The sequence below is a fragment of the Chenopodium album genome, chromosome 23, assembly GCF_948465745.1.
Source record: "Chenopodium album chromosome 23, dcCheAlbu1.1, whole genome shotgun sequence".
In the NCBI taxonomy this organism is placed as follows: Eukaryota; Viridiplantae; Streptophyta; class Magnoliopsida; order Caryophyllales; family Amaranthaceae; genus Chenopodium; species Chenopodium album.
Genome location: NC_137856.1, coordinates 10123829 through 10140643, shown reverse-complemented (window position 1 = coordinate 10140643; position 16815 = coordinate 10123829). Strand labels below are relative to the sequence as shown.

The following is a 16815-nucleotide window of genomic DNA, read 5'->3' as shown; positions in this document are numbered from 1 at the left end:
CGATTTAATCTTATTCTATTCTCTGAGAATTATTGAACTATACCTACACTTAGTGAGCAAAACGTGGACGAAAACTATGATGTCCTTAAAAAGCATTTCGACTTTGAGGTGAAAAAAAATACCACCACCTTAATCAGCAGTGGAAGTAAAGGCACAGGAGAGCCACCGTACCAGAAAAACAGAGATGACTACACCCATGGATGTCTATCTCGAAACAGCTGCCAGAGAAGGAAATGAAGGATATCTCAATGATATTCATTTACAATCCAATGGGGTAGAAAATGGAGAAGCAGCTCCAGATGAGAGCTACTTCCTTGGTCAAACATCAGATGGGGAAAACATTTTTCACTTGGCAGCAAGCCGAGGGCACTATGGCTTCATAGTGAAGGCTCTGCTGAAAATTCCGGCAGCAGTTCTTCTAATCTGCCGCAGCAACTCCTATGGGGAAAACCCATTGCATATTGCTGCGAGATTAGGTCACCTTGAAGTAGTGCAGGCTCTAGTAAATTCTTACAAGTCTCACTTGCAGAATGTCAAAGATAAGAAGGTTAGATCCACCTTGCTGTCACACATGGTGGTTGAAGAAGGTACCAGTCCCGATCCATGGGTAGCTCAAGACTCAAGTGGAAACACACCACTACATGAGGCTCTCAGGAATGGATATGAGGAGGTAGCAATGTACCTGCTCGATGTGGAACCGAGACTGGCAAATTATGTTAACAATGCTGCTGAAGGAACCCCATATCTTTCTGCAGCCTATGGTCATGAACAAGTTCTTGAGAAGATCCTAACCTCAGATGTTTCCTACAGCTTAAGTGCACCAGCTGGGTTGACTCCACTACACGCAGCAATACACAACTGCACAGGTATATGACTTATTCACACTTCCGGCAACTATTCTGCACTAGTTTTATCTAACTTCTAGATTACAGTTCCTTTACCCACCATTGGAACTTAACCAATAATTTTTCTATTAATTACCTTCTAACCAAGAACTATTATTGCCTCTACTGCATCTTCCTTAATGTAATATATGCAACAAGAAATAAATATGGAATATGATATTCAACTATCTTTATGGCAGGCACGAAGAAATAATGTGTGTATGTATTTTCAATACATATATTCACCATAAACAAGCTCCCTCGCTCGCTCAATCAAAATTTGATTTTCCACTATCTGCCAAAAAGACTATAGTACCTTCTTATCTTTTCTTACTATGTCTGCTCAACCTTAAGAGAACATTAATTTGAGGACAGGATAGTATGAGGTATATAAAAGAAAAAACATCAGATACGTTACACATGCATTGGAGAATTGGATCATTGATAAACTATACTATAAGAAATTAAAAAGGAAAAAAGGACCAATTAGGGTGAGGGGTCATAATGCTAGTATACTATATAAATTAGTCAACCTATCACCCTAATTATGTGAAAGTTGAGAGCATACATAGTAATCATTTTAATGAAACAATGATATATGCTTTCATAAACAGCTTCTGCATGCAACTAAGCATATCAACCATATTGTTATGCAGAGGATGTTGTTAGACTATTTCTAGATAAACACCCAGAACTAGCAAGGAAAGCAGATCGACGCAGGCAAAATGCTTTGTACTATGCAGCAGTAGCAGACAAAGAGGGACATGTAGAGGTAATACTTAAGACAGAGAAATCATGTGCATACCTACGTGACGAGAAAGGTCTTAGTCCTTTACTTATTGCAGCCAGCCTTGGTCAGTTAAAAGCTGTTCGTGCAATTCTTCTCCATTGTCCACAGTCAATTACAATTTGTGACCCTAATGGCAAAACTGTGCTGCACCTTATGAAATTGGGAAGTTATCAAGAAGGTACAGAAATGCTCAGTATTCCAGCACTGAAGAGGCTCATTAATATACCAGATATAGAAGGAAATACTCCTTTACATCTAGCAGCAAGGAACTCTGACCACATTATGGCCAAGGTGATACTAGATACTGATAAGACAGGAATTAATCTGAGGAATAAAGAAGGTTACACTCCATGGGATTTAATCAAACTACAAGAACTTTCTGAAAACATGGTAAGCAATTATATCTGAAATTTATGTAACCTGTACCAGGCATCATGAAAATTTAAAGGACTAATAAGGTAATGCAACAATAATGATACATTTTTTATATTCAATTGCAGGCAGAAATAGGATACCAGCTAGTAATGCATTTAGATGACAAACAAACACCTAGTCAACCTCAAGTGATCAACCAAACAACACTTTGTCCAGAAAATGCTAACGAAAGAATGCAGAAAAAGTTCAGCACACTTGGAATCATAGCTGTAATTTTAGCAGCTATCACCTTTGCAGCAGGATTCTCAATCCCTGGTGGATTTGATCAGCGTGGATACGCTGTTCTGACACGGGATACAGTTTTCAAGGTGTTCATGCTGTCAAATACAACTGCTATGTGCGGCTATACATTTGTGCTATTCAGTACTCTGTGGGCAATGATGCTTGCTCAGCGAGATGATCAGCCAAGATTTCTTCTGCCTTTCAGCATCCATATCCTTCAACTATCTTTCTATGCAACCTTGATAGCTTTTGTGAGCAGTGCTTATGCTCTGACATCAGCTCGGTCACTATGGCTGGCCATTGTACTAGTGTGTTTACCTCCATGTGCAGTTTTACTAACTATTTCAAAATCCGTTGTATTTCGCCTAGCAAGATTTTTTTCCAGGCTTCGGATTTATTAAAATAGGAAGAGCTAAATACTGTAGCATTTGTTCTAGGACCTTACATCTGATCTGATTCCTATTAATATAAACATACCACTATGGATCTGTCCAGACAGTTTGCAATTTTGGACACCATGAAAGACATGAGATAAATATGCTCTTCTTTTTGGTATTAACCAATAAAATAATCAGTTCCTCAATCAATATTTCATACCAGAAAACCATGATTCTGGTTCTTACACCAGAAACCCATATTATACCATATATAGAAAAAACTTCAGTCACACACTTTCTGAGCAATTGCCACACAACTCTGATTAATCACAAGGAGCTAGCAGTTATCTCGAAAATCATAGAAACTAGGAAAGATATTAATCACAAGGAGCTAGCAGTTATCTCGAAAATCATAGAAACTAGGAAAGATATTAATCACAAGGAGCTAGCAGTTATCTTAGAAATCATACAAAACTGGGAAAAATACGAATTATTAATCACAAGGCGCTTCACGAATTAAAAATAAGAAAACTACAGGATGCTCCAAGTCACTCTTTTAGTTCTAATAGGTCTCAACACAAGACTACATTTCTATCTCATCAAAATCTTTCATTCTAAAAACTCTTCTAACTACTCTAGCTACCCATAACAATTAACATGTATAAATATACCCATCAACACATACCAATCATGGCTCATTACAAGATGATCTACGATTCCGAAAAAGCCCGCGGAAGGTAACATATTACTAGGTCCCCTCGTATACGGAGTACAACTCAGTGCAATAAGTTTACATCATGGATACCTCAATGCCTCTACGGGTTCAACTAAGGGCAACTCATTGATATTCAAACCTTTTTTTCTTCATGTTTTCTTATCAGCTAAACATGTATCATCATACTATCATAGTATAAAATACAAAAATGCATTCAAAACTTCAGTAGCAATAACTGTAGTTTCTTCAAAAACATAAAATTATGATAAATTTTAACAGCACAGGAGAAATAATAAAGAGAAAACAAAAGAAATTATACAAAACAATTCATATTAAGAGAATATCTTCAACAATCCATCAAACTTCCATATAATTCTCAGAATTCTACAACGTAAACAAAATCAAAAACCCTAAATTTGTTCATGGTAAAAGCAATTCCGAAGAAATTGACACAAACCCTAGGAGAGAGAAAGCGAGGTAGGGGAAGACGGTGAATCGATCAATTGATATCAGTGTCATCAAAATCATCGGAGAAGCAGTTGAAGAAATCGGCATCAGCAAGCTTGAAATTGTCAGGAGCCATTAAATTTTCGCCGAAAACCTCAAGAGGATCAACGTCGTCGACATCCATCGCCATTGCAGCACTTTGCTCCTCGAGCTCTGCAAGGTAGTCTCCCGGAATTTGCTTCATCTTTCTCACTCTTCTTGTTTCTCTTTCTCACTCTAGAACAAATCAACTGTGGAAAAGGGATGTTAATTTTTCAACAAGGTAAAGGTAAAGGTGATGATCGAAGCCAAAATGATTTATATTAGGCCATCTCAAATAATTTTTTTTTTCGGACAAGCATCTCAATTAATTTGGAGGTATATTCAATAATAATAATAATAATAATATTAATCGTGGTCGCGATGTCTGTGTTGATTTGACAGGGTCTTCTCTTTTGACACAGTCAGGGCTGTCTGACTTTATTCCTAGGCGGGTTGTGGCTGATGATGCTCATCGAAAGCGGGTTAAGTATGAAGCTCGATGTCAGGCGATTGGATACGGTTTCATTCCCTTCTCCTTTTCTTCGCTTGGGTAATTAGAGAAGGAGGCTGTTGCGTTACTGAAGCGGATTCAGAGGTTCTCGACGACGCAAGACATTGGGGGTCGTGCTGCAGCTCATATCTTCACTAGGGTAGGATTTGCTATAGCTAGAGGAGTGGGGGCCCAGATTGTATCTCGGCTTCCCACTAATTTATTGTAGGTTGTATGACTTTTGTTTTTGAGATATAATAATAATAATAATAATAATAATAATAATAATAATAATAATAATAATAATAATAATAATAATAATAATAATAATAATATGGAGGTATTAATGGTAAATAGGTAATAATATCCCTAATTAGGCCACCAAGAAAAGGAAAATTCTGTTTAGTAACACTCTAGTTTTTATTATTCTCAGTGGTAAATTGTATAAATTCTTATTATTTTTGGTAACTTTAATTAATCTTAATTTTTCAATGGCGAACTTAATGAAATAATTTAGTTAATTCTTAACCATGGTTAATATTTTTTAAAATAAAAAAAATTGAAGTTCCTAAAATATCCTCACTTAATACACTTAAATTTCTAAAATGCCCTCAATCATCAAGATCATCATCTCCATCATCCCCTCTTTCTTCTTCCTCACCTTTCTCACTCACCACCTTCGATCGTCGACAACAGCCACCTTTCCCCCGCCCTCGCCCCCACCCACACTGGCGCCCGTGTCCAGCCCCTACCTCCCTCACAGTGCGACGGCCTCCCCTACCCCTACCGCACCTCTCCTTCCCCCTGCCACCACTGTACCCCCTCCCCAAACAATCCCTCAAATCCTTAATCAATCTCTCCTCCTCAAACGAAATCCATTGAATTTGGCTTAAAATCTCCCCAATTTGACCCTCCAAAAGCCTGATTTTTCCTGGAATTTTGAATAGTTTGTTGGTAAATTTCTCCAATTTAGAGTTTTCGACAACGGTTCTTGCTTGCTTTTCGGAGTCAAATTCAGGGAGTAATTCATTGAATTTCTCAACGGAAATTTCCAATTCCGGTGAATTCTCGACGAATTTAATCATTCGAGGGTGGGGAGATGGGCGATTGTGAGATTTCGGGGGTGGGGGACCCATTTCTAGGGTTTTCGATGGGAAAGGAGTTAGGTTTCGGGGAAAGGAGGTGGTGGTTCAGGGGCGGGGAGGTCAGTGCACCGGCAAGGGAGGTGGCTAAGCAGGGGAGTGGTCGTGGGATCTTGGTGGCGGAATTGAAGGGGGTGATTTTTGTATATTAAATATATATATATAATCATTGAAATTTAAAAAAAAAAAAAAAAAAAAAAACTAACTGTGATTAAATATTTATTTAGTTTAAATTTGTCATTAGTGTTATAATTGGCTTAATATAAAAATTTCAAGTTTACCAAAGATAATAATATATTTCGCAATTTATCACTGAGAAAATTAAAAATTAAAAAGTATAACGTTATCCTAGCTGACTTGAGAACATCCTAGTTATGCCTCTTCTTCAGATTGTAACAACTCATACTTTTTTTTTTTTTTGTTGTGGTCTCTCACTTGTGCTCTAGCTTGTACAACCTCCTCATCTTCTTCATCACTCCCTTGATCATCAAAGTCAATGTTATCTGAGAGGTTCATATGAAAGTCTCCCTTTATTTGACTAACCTCAATGAACATATCCCCCCCCCCCCCCCCCCCCCCAAAAGTCTCATTTGTACCCTCACTGTTATTTCCAAACAACCTAGTTATACTGGTAGTCACTCTTCCCCCCCATGGACAGCAGGACCTTTGTGCCCACCCAACCAGTTCACCCCTTTACCTGGTCCAACTACACCCTCATGCCCATCACTATCATCCTTTTCATGTTCAATGTAAACTTCCATAAGCCTATATTTAACAAGTAAACTAAGAAATTTTGCAAAGGTAAGCATCATCATAGCTTAAGAATCTAATGCCGGTTTTTTTTTTTTTTTTTGTCTTAGTAGGATCACAATAATGCATCTTAATAATGTCTTTAAATCCTAAACTACCTATAATCTTCCTCATACCATCCACATTAAAATTAGTAGGGAGTTCATCAATCATTTTCATTTCACCATGGCCGCCAACATACTCTCACTACAAGGATCAGGTCAACTAATGACGGACCCGACGGACTCGAAAATCCATCGGAAAAATCGGTATTTCCGACCGATTTATTTTCCGTCGGATATTTCCTACAAATTAAAAAATTCCGTCGGAAATCCATCGAAAATTTCCGACGGATAGTTGGACGTTCCGACGGAATATTCGTCGAAGAAGGTCTTTTTCAACGGAAAAATATTCCGTCTGAAATTCGCGACGGAAAAATCTGGAGTATGTTTCCACACCCCACCAAATCGAACAACAAGTGCCATTGGGATCATCTCCATCTACAACATAATTGTCTAACAATAAAAAACTACAATAGCTATTGTTTAACATCAACACATATATGAAAATAAAACAACTTCCATATAATTCACAAACAAATTTACACATAAATACACTTTACTCGACATTAAATCCTAAATTCTTTTAATTAAGTACAATTACTCTGTTTCACACTACCCCTTCCAATTACACCAAAATCAAGATACCCACCCAATTTAACCATGCATAAGCAAATAAAGAGTCATACGACAATAATATAAAGGTAAAGAAACGAAATTTCATCATCAAACACCAAATTCAACCCTAAATTCAGGAATTAAAATTTTCGACAAAATTTAAACCCTAATTTTTTCAAATATAAAGAGTACACAATGATTCAGACAATTAAGAACAACAAGACCACATATACAAAGTAAAAATTTACCTTTCAAAGTGTCGAACTCCTTTACTCAAGCTTTCCAAAAGAGCAGATAACTAATATTCACCATTAAGAGTGAAGTTTGAAGAACTAGTACTCCCTCCATGTTTTAATAAGTGTTACACTTACCAAATCCGACCGTCTTTTAATAAGTGTTACACTTTTTTTTTTTTTGACAAAAAACTACATTAAAATATTATATCTCTCTCATCTCATGGTCTCCGCCCAAACCCGCTACTACTTTTTTATTATATATTTCTTCTCACATTCATTACTTTCAATAAACTATTAACCTCACTATCTTTTTTTTTTATAATTTTTTAATACTTCAACTACCCCACTTACCTCTTGTTTTATTTAAGTCAATTAATTTACCTAAAACTATGTGCCAGTCAAATTGTAACACTTAAAAAAAACACGGAGGGAGTAAAGAAAATAAAATTAAATAAAAGGAGAAATGTAGGGAAGTGGAAGAAGTGCCAAAGGTGGAAATTCTGGGAAAAATTCATACGAGCCATCATTTTCACAACTGACGTGTCTCATGTTTTTTTTTTTTTTTATTGGTAAACTACAAGTGACTAAGTTTTTAACCCAATGTATCTGACAAGTGATTAAGTTTTTGCTTTTGATTTAATTTTTTTGCCAAAATTACCCTTCCAATCACCAAACGGTGAAAAAAAAACATAATCACCAAATGGTGAAAAAATATAAAACATAATCACCAACCTTATGCTTAACTCATGATTTTCTTAACTTGTGAGTTGGGCTGACAAAAATTCAGATGTCCATCATTTTGTCAAACGAAGGGAGTAGACAAAAATGAAATTACTGACAATAATCAGCAGAACAAATTAAATCTATATCTATACTTATATATTAAAAAGCGTTCCTAAAACAGAATATATGTTACGTGTCACCCTTTTAAGCTCTATACACGTGTCAAGTCATCAATATATGTCACATGTCATGTCTTTAAACACTATAAATATGTCACGTCACCTTCACAACACGAATTAGATTTGAAATCTAAAAAATGCTTATAGCAAGACTTGAACTTGAGTATTACGATGCAAGTTTTACCGCCTTAATTATCCATATATTGTGTAAATTTATCCAACAAAATTATAATTAACTTGGATAAGATGATTAGTCCTTAATTGTACTATTTATTTATCATAGAAAAATTTAACCTGTATTAAATTTGGTTACAAATATTAAATATGGTTCTCCTAATACAAATCTTTTTTCAACATATTAAATTTTGAAGAGGGATTTTCAATACAGCAAAAATTAATCAAAAGTTAATTACAAACTAGCAACTCGGGGCATCGCCCGAGCCACAGACTAGTTAAACTTTAAATACAGCTATAAATAACGGCCAAGAAAGACATTTATTTAGCTAACAAAATCTTCTCAAATGTCATCAAGCAACTAGATACACTAGTATAGTAGAGCAAGTCTCAGAAAAACTCCATAAGCTCAAGATTATCAAGATTATTGGGGTTCAGATGAAAGGCACCATCATCATTCTTCTTCTTTTGTTTCATCTCATAAACAAAAGCCTGCAACTTGTCTACCATAGGCCAAGGTTCCAGCAACTTATACGCGAAATTGCACTCTGGAGGTGCAAGAGTCCACCCATTGTCAGGTACCATTGCAGGCTTGCCTTCGTAAACCTTGTAATATCTGTCCATCCAAACAAACATACGACTCTAAATTAGATCATAAGACAAAAATAAACCTAATAAATTATTTTGACCATCTATCTTTATCATTTTTTTTTTTTTGGCACAGAAAGAGAGTTAAAGGAAAGAAAGAAAATCAACTCATAGTCCTTGCATAAACAGCAAGGTTATGAGCTTCTACAACATCTTCCCTAGAGACTTTTATAAACTTAGACCATTACAACTTCTCCTTGTAGTAATAAACTAGTGTATACCCCGGGCGATGCCCCAGTTTGTTAGTCTGTGTACTCCTTTAATTTAATAACTATGTTCGACTACTTGTATATATGTATCCGAGGTTATGGGTTATGTATTAACATGTACTTTGGATGTGATGTGACATTGTGACATGACACATATAATTTGAAGAGTGCCACATGACACCGTTCCTAAAAAAGAAACGTCTTTTAATATATTGTATAGATTGTATAGATGTCTTGCATAATAGCGTGCAATAGTCTGGAAATTCTAGACTATTGCACGCTATTAATCTAATAAATGTCTTGCTTCAGCATATCCACTTGATGCTCAAGGTCAGAGATAGTTTCATCCTTCTCAACAACAATTTGTTGCAGATCACGAATGTCATTAACCTCATCGGCCCATTTGAAGAACCCGCAAGTTCTCTGCTCCTACAAATTTATCAAATTAAAACCCTAAATTGAACATGCAATTATAAAAAAAATAAAACACTAACAAAAAAATTTAAAAAATAATTTAACCCTCATACATGTACTAAGCTAGCCAGTAGGAACACCCATAAAACCTCTTCCTCTTCGTTGGACCGTCATAGCGAACAGTCCTCAATGGCGCAAACTCATTGTGGTAGCACACCAATTTTGCAGGGGAAGAATTTCCTTTAGACCTAGACCTAGAGGAACCAAAGCCAACAAATTGATGACTTGCCATTTTTTTGGAGAGAGAACAAAGAACTAAGCTTGCACAAAAATGGAAATGAAGATGGAATGAAAAAAAATGGAGGGGCAGTGCTTTTAAGGAGATAGGAAAGGGAGAAGAACAGAGGAATTAATGCCCAATTTAACTTCCCCCTACAATGGTTATAAATAAGGAGGGAAGAAACTGGATACATTAAGAAAAGTATAAAGTTTACATGTTTTAATAGGTCATGGATCTGTTGGAGAAGGTGGGGTGCAAAGGTTGGATTTATTTGATATTGATGGAAGGTTGGATTTTTAAGGAAAGACCGCGCAAGGGTTGGATTTTTAGTTTCCATTTTTCCAATTTTAAATGGAAAATTAAAATAAATTTTAAAAATAGGAAATTTTTAAATATTAAGTTAACCTTTAGGCTGTCCGTTTTTATTACGTCAACCTTTTGATTATTTCTGAACATGCCAACCTTATAATAACATCAATTTTTATAACGTTAAAATAAAGACATTATTGGCCTCAATAACACTAATCATAGGTTCGGTGCAAAGCACAACGCAACTTGAATCGGGTGCACTCTCTACAACACAAAATATTAAGTAAGTGAAATAGAGTACACCTGATGTCAAAATAAAAAGAAGGGATATTAAAAAAATGGAGGAAGTATTAAGAAGCTTGAACCAAATAATTTGGAAAAGGTAAGTATATTACCAACCCTTCTAAACCTACAACTAATATGCGTTTATTAAATCTAATTAGTAATTTCAACAAATTGAAACAATCACTTCTTAATTTTACTCTTCATAAAGACATTATCATATCTTTTGGTAGCTAGCTTAGCTTGAATATACTCGAAATGAAAAAGAGGGCATGATTGTTTGATGTTATACACTACCCTATCTTTTCCCTTCCTTTTCCTAATCCTTTACCCAAAAAAAAATTGTTCGATCCCTTCTCTTTCTCTTCCCTTGTTTTTCTTCTATTTTCTTCTATCCAAACAAATTAAAGCGTAAGAAAAAAGATTGCAAGTAATTAATAATTCCTTTTCAAAACCCAACGAAACAATAGAAGAGCCTAGTAATACACAAAGATAGCCCACAAATAAATTGATTTAAACGTTTATCAATATAAAAGGTGACAAATTAAAATAAATCCTATATTTTTACTTTGGGTCTACATTGGCATTAGCTACGGCAAAGTTAGAATTAGTGTTATATACGTGGGTGTATAGTACGCCCTGGAATGCAATTAATTTTGCTTGCATGCAATTTGTACGATATCTAAAGGTATTCTATTCTTCTTCTTTAATTTCTCTCTCTTCCTTTAATTTTTATTTCTCTCTCTTTCTTCTCTCTTCTGGTCTTCAATTTCCAGAATATTTGATCTACATTTTCAATTTTTTAATTCGAACTTCGTTTACTATCTTCAAATTGTGAAGTTTTGTATCAACAATTTCCATATTTTCCTTCGAATTGCGTCAAGTTGCTACAATGGAGGAATTTTTTTTTTTGAAACACAATGAAAGACTTTTTTTCACTATTTGTTTGTATAATTGTGTTTTTGTTCAATTATACTTCGAAATAAGTTTCATGTATTTTTGTGTGATTAATTATGTGATATAATTTATATCTAAAAAATACATACATATATATATATATATATATATATATATATATATATATATATATATATATATATATATATATATATATATATATATGTACATAATAGTTTATTATTGTTCTTAAATAAAAAAAATCATCATATCAAGTAAAATTATCAAATATAAATATCATTACATATGTAATAATATGCATAAATAAGAATATAAGAGCATCTCCAATGGTTTAATTGTAAGGACTTGCTTGCAATATAAATAAAGTTCTTAGCTACATGCTTACTATTGGAGAACAAAAATTGAGCAACATGCAAGCTACTGTAGCCCAAACAAGCTACATGCTTGACTGAAAAAGAGACAAATAAACTCCACTCATATTGTAACATGTGTATAATTATTTACTTAATTTTTAAAATTTTATTTTTGCAAACTAAAAGATGTTATAGCATACAATTGGAACACTTTGTTGCTAGAAAGTGTTGTAGCTTAAAAATTGATGTGGAAAAGCAAACTACAAAGCAATGTAGCTTGCCATTTGGGACTATTTTCATGAGTATTCAGTTTACCAAAAAGTCACATATATACATGACACAAGCCCCAAACTAGATGTGACGAATATAATATAATAAGGTAACTAATGATATGCTTCAACTAGAAGATATACACTATATTTAACAAAAGATAATAACTTTTAGATAAAATCAAAACAGTGCATAATTTATGAATTGCGTGATTTTAGGAGCAAATATTACACTACTAGATGAAGCCCGTGCGATGCACGGTTTGTTTGAATTTTTTTTTTTTTTTTTTTTTTTTTTTTGTATTTATGAGCTAAAATTTGTTATATATTTAGATAAAATTCCTAATATTAAAAGATAATATTTAATATTTAATTAATTTAAACTAAAAAATCTCATTCGCCAATTTTACTTACGTGGAATTTGAATTATTTAATTCTAAAAGAATTTAATAATCTCTTATTTAATTGGCTAATACTAAGATTTATAATCCTACATGGCGCGCTGAGAAAATTAGATCCTACGTGGCTCTCTAAAAACTCGGGGAAAAACTCCCCTTTATATATATATATTAGATTACCAACATATACAATGGGGAAAAAAAATTAAAGACAAAGTAATTGGACATATTTTTCTAAGGCAAAAAAAAAATAAATAAAAATAAAAAAAAGATGGCGCTAAAAAATAACTTAAGAACCTTGAAAATATGGCTTGATGTAAAATTTTATAATGTAAATTATATGGTTTCCATTAGATAAGAAACATAAGCTCTTTATTTAATGGGTAAATTTAATTTATAACATGATAACTTTAGTTTGACAAACTTTATATGTGGCTGGTCACACCGTATCGCGGCTTTAATTACTCCAGTTACTCAGTCAGGGTTTACTCGAGTTACTCAATCAAGGGTTACTTGAGGTGATTAATTAGGGGTTACTTGAGGGATTACTTAAGTGATTACTCGATCAGGGGTTACTTAAGGGGTTTAGCTAGTAAGGGGTTACTTGAGGGGTTACTCGGTCAGGAGTAACTCGAGTAACCCCCGATGAAGTAACTCGAGTTACCCTAGCCATTTGAGTTACTCGATCAGAGGTTACTTGAGAGGTTCGATTAGGGGTTACTCGAGTTCATTCTTAGACCAGGGGTTAATTAAGGGGTTCGATCAGGGGTTACTCAAGGGATTACTTGAGGGGTTACTCAAGTTACTCGGTCGGGGGTTACTTGAGGGGTTCGATTAGGGGTTACTCGCAGGAGTAACTCGAGTAACCCCTGAAAGAGTAACTTGAGTAATCCTGGCCACAGTGTGGCTAGCCACACAGAGAAATCCCCTCTTTAGATTACCTTGGGGCTAACTTCAAGTACCTGATTTAAAATTTTGTGAGCACATTAAGAGACAGAAAGAGTAGTTTTTAAACCAAAAGTACACTTACGAGTAGTTTATGAGATATATGAATGGGCAAAAGTCATTCTGATAAAAAAGATAATATATGTAAAAGCCATAAACCTTTTTATATCTCTATTTTTTTTAAACATTGAATTTAAATTATGTTACGTAATACCATGATATATACACATTATTGTGAATGGATAATTTAACTTTTATTTAAATTATGATATGTAATACCATGATATGTACACATTATTATGAATGAATAATCATGTAATGTATAAAAAATATCACTACTATGTATTAAGATAATTTTGGTTATAATTTTGTGAGATTTACTATATCTGAACTTTCAAAATCGTGCAATTGCACGGGACTATACTTGTTGTATAATAAAGGTGAAATCAGAAATGACACATGTCATCTCCTTTTTAAATAATTCCGTGCCTTTTATTTATTTATTTATTTTTTTTGCCAAAGCTTCTTAGAAACTATTTAATACTATGTAATAACATCTATATACTATACTAAAACAAGATGCACTAAAATTGTTACCTGTATATTTGTTAAAAATCCTATTCATATATATTACTACATATTTTTACCTAAGAATATTAAATTATAATAATTAATTTTATGGAGCACTACATAATCTTTTTCAAAGATAATATATGTCCCTATTTTAGTTTATTATAATTTTTATTTTTGGTTAAAAATTGTTATGTGTATCTTTTTCAAATCTTTTTTACTGTATATTTTTACATAAGAAAATAGTAGGTAAGTGCTTATTATGAGTACTAATAATCTTTCTCAACTGTAAATAAAAGTGTATAAAATCTTTGTCAAATAAATGTTATATCTTTAACAAAAAAAACAAATATAAGGTGCAGTGAACCGGGCTTAGAAGTTACTCTATCAATATAATACGGTTAGTTTGTTAGTGTCATAGGGGTCAATTACTCCGTTTTTTACAAGGCGGTCACATAGTATGGCCAGTCGCACAGTAAATATGTTGTAGATTTTGTATATGTCGTCATGGGTGATATGTAAAAATGATATGAATTTTTTTGTGCATCTCTTGTATGCTTGCATTGCATATTTAATTTTTTTTATTTACTATTATATATATGCAATAAAAATATTAAATGATTACATATAATCATAAAAAAGATAGATGATCAAACAATTGACAAGCCTAGCTAAACATCATTCTGAGATTAAAATTTTAGAGAAAAATATATATACTTCGTACTAAGCTTTATATTTTAGACAGGTAAAATTTTTGGTTGTAGAAGGTGTAATATGTGTGTAGTGATGATCAAGTGAATTCATCATGTAATAAAATCAAGGTAGTAAGTGATGGGATCAAAAATCCTATTTTTAAAAGTATCATGTTAAACTTTAAGTGTTTTTAGAGGCCATAGAGAAGAAAAAAGATACGAAATTATTGTGATATACGAAGTACAATATATAATGATCATATTATTATTATAATGGTAAACTTTTTCAAAAATATATTGAGTTAAAGGACGGAGATAGTCATTTAAATGATAAATTTTTATATGTGGTTGGCCACACCGTGTGGTAGGAGTTACTCGAGTTACTCGATTAAAGGTTACTTGAGGGGTTTAGTTTCAAGTTGATTCTAGAAGGGTTCGGTCAGGGGTTAGTTAAATAGTCGATCATTGGTTATTTAAGAGGTTACTCGGTTAGGAGTTACTCGGTCATGAGTTTCCCGAGTTACTCAGTCAGGGTTTACTTGAGGGGTTCGATCAGGGATTACTTAACGGGTTTGGTCAGGGGTTAGTTACTCGGTCATGGGTTACTTAAGGGATTACTCAGTCAGAGGTTTCTTGAGGGGTATTACTTGGTCATGGATGGATTACTCGGATTTTTCTATTAAGGTTTAATTTAGGGGTTACTTGATGGGTTCGATTTGGGGTTACTCGGTCTTCATATGTTACTTGAGGAGTTCAGTTAGGGGTTACTCAGTATGGGTTACTCCAGGGGTTACTCACTTAGGGGTTACTTGAGGGGTTACTCGGTCATGAGCTTCTCGAGTTACTCGATCAGGGGTTTACTCGAGGGGTTCGGTCAGGGGTTAATTAAGGGGTTACTTGATCAAAAGTAACTCGAGTAACCCCTGACCGAGTAATTCAAGTAACCCCGGCCACACGGTGTGACTAGCCAGTAGCCACACAGAAAAATCCTCCCAATTAAAAATGAGGTGCCTAGTGGCGCAAGTAGAAGTCAGGGGAAAAAATGACTTAATGTGGGTGTTGATTGTTAATTCATTGAGTTTAATTATTTTTTAAATATTTCCATACACTATAAGAAATAAAAAAAAAAATAAGATTGTTTTCGAGTAGTTTTTTGTATATCATTATTTTGAGGGTAAAAAATATATTACTCCCTCCGTTTCATAATGTTAGTCTCATATACTATTTTAGGCGTTACAAAAAGATATACCCATATGGAATATGTTTCATTTTTAACTTTTTTTTTTGGAATATTGATTGTGGATTGATGACATGACTCTAAACAAGGAAATCTCTACCTTGAATTATGCAATTATAATTTATGTTTTTCCAAAAAAAAAAAAACCAAAAAACTTAAATAAGGTAAGCTAATTATGAATTTTTTTTACTTAAATGTTAGATTCCAAATATTCATCTTTTCTTATTTTATGTGATTGATTCTATATTAGACTTATATTATGAAACGGAGGGAGTATTAAGATATATTTTTAAGTAAATTCATTATTACTCATTAAATCATTTAATTTTAAACTTTTTGTGAAATGAATATGAGTATCAAGATTTGAAAGCCGTGCATCGCATGGGTGCTATACTAGTTTTCCTTACTATTTGGTAATTATATTCCATTTATAAACATCCAAAAGAAATTATTTGTTTACTTAATAAATACTATACAATAATATTTTCCTACATATAACTCTGTTCATAATCCATAATTATTTTATTAGTCGTGCATGTAATACTCCCACTATTTTCTTTAGTATGATATAACTTAATTTTTGTAATTACGAATTATTATCTTATTTTGCAATATGACAATTATTATAAATAAATATAATGTTAAACTAATAATAAATGTGAAATTACCCTGCATGACACGGGGCCTAATCTAGTTCAACTAATTCAAAAGTCCAAGGCAATGTGAAATATATATATATATATATATATATATATATATATATATATATATATATATATATATATATATATATATATATATATATATATATATATATATATATATATATATATATATATATAATTGGAATTTAGATAAAAAAAATCTAATTATTTTGGAATTTGAACCCTTAGTATTAATTAATTTCTTTGGTGTTGTAATCTTATCATT

The 16815-nt window shown here is 33.2% G+C and overlaps 1 protein-coding gene across 1 annotated transcript; it reads left to right on the top strand.

Moving 5' to 3' along the window:
- Positions 1 to 184: 184 nt before the first annotated feature.
- Positions 185 to 3228, top strand: LOC145607005 (protein ACCELERATED CELL DEATH 6-like). Its single transcript, XM_081662801.1, has 4 exons — positions 185 to 866; positions 1541 to 2064; positions 2175 to 2633; positions 3043 to 3228. The coding sequence occupies exons 1-4, from the start codon at positions 185 to 187 to the stop codon at positions 3226 to 3228; spliced, it is 1851 nt and encodes a 616-aa protein (XP_081518927.1).
- Positions 3229 to 16815: the final 13587 nt, after the last annotated feature.

Excerpts from the sequence above, each read along its gene's own strand:
- LOC145607005 (XM_081662801.1), top strand. The coding sequence starts at position 185 with ATGACTACACCCATGGATGTCTATCTCGAAACAGCTGCCAGAGAAGGA. Across the intron at positions 867-1,540 it reads AGCAATACACAACTGCACAG|AGGATGTTGTTAGACTATTT; the intron begins GTATATGACTTA and ends ATTGTTATGCAG. Across the intron at positions 2,634-3,042 it reads GGTCACTATGGCTGGCCATT|GAGCTAGCAGTTATCTCGAA; the intron begins GTACTAGTGTGT and ends ATTAATCACAAG.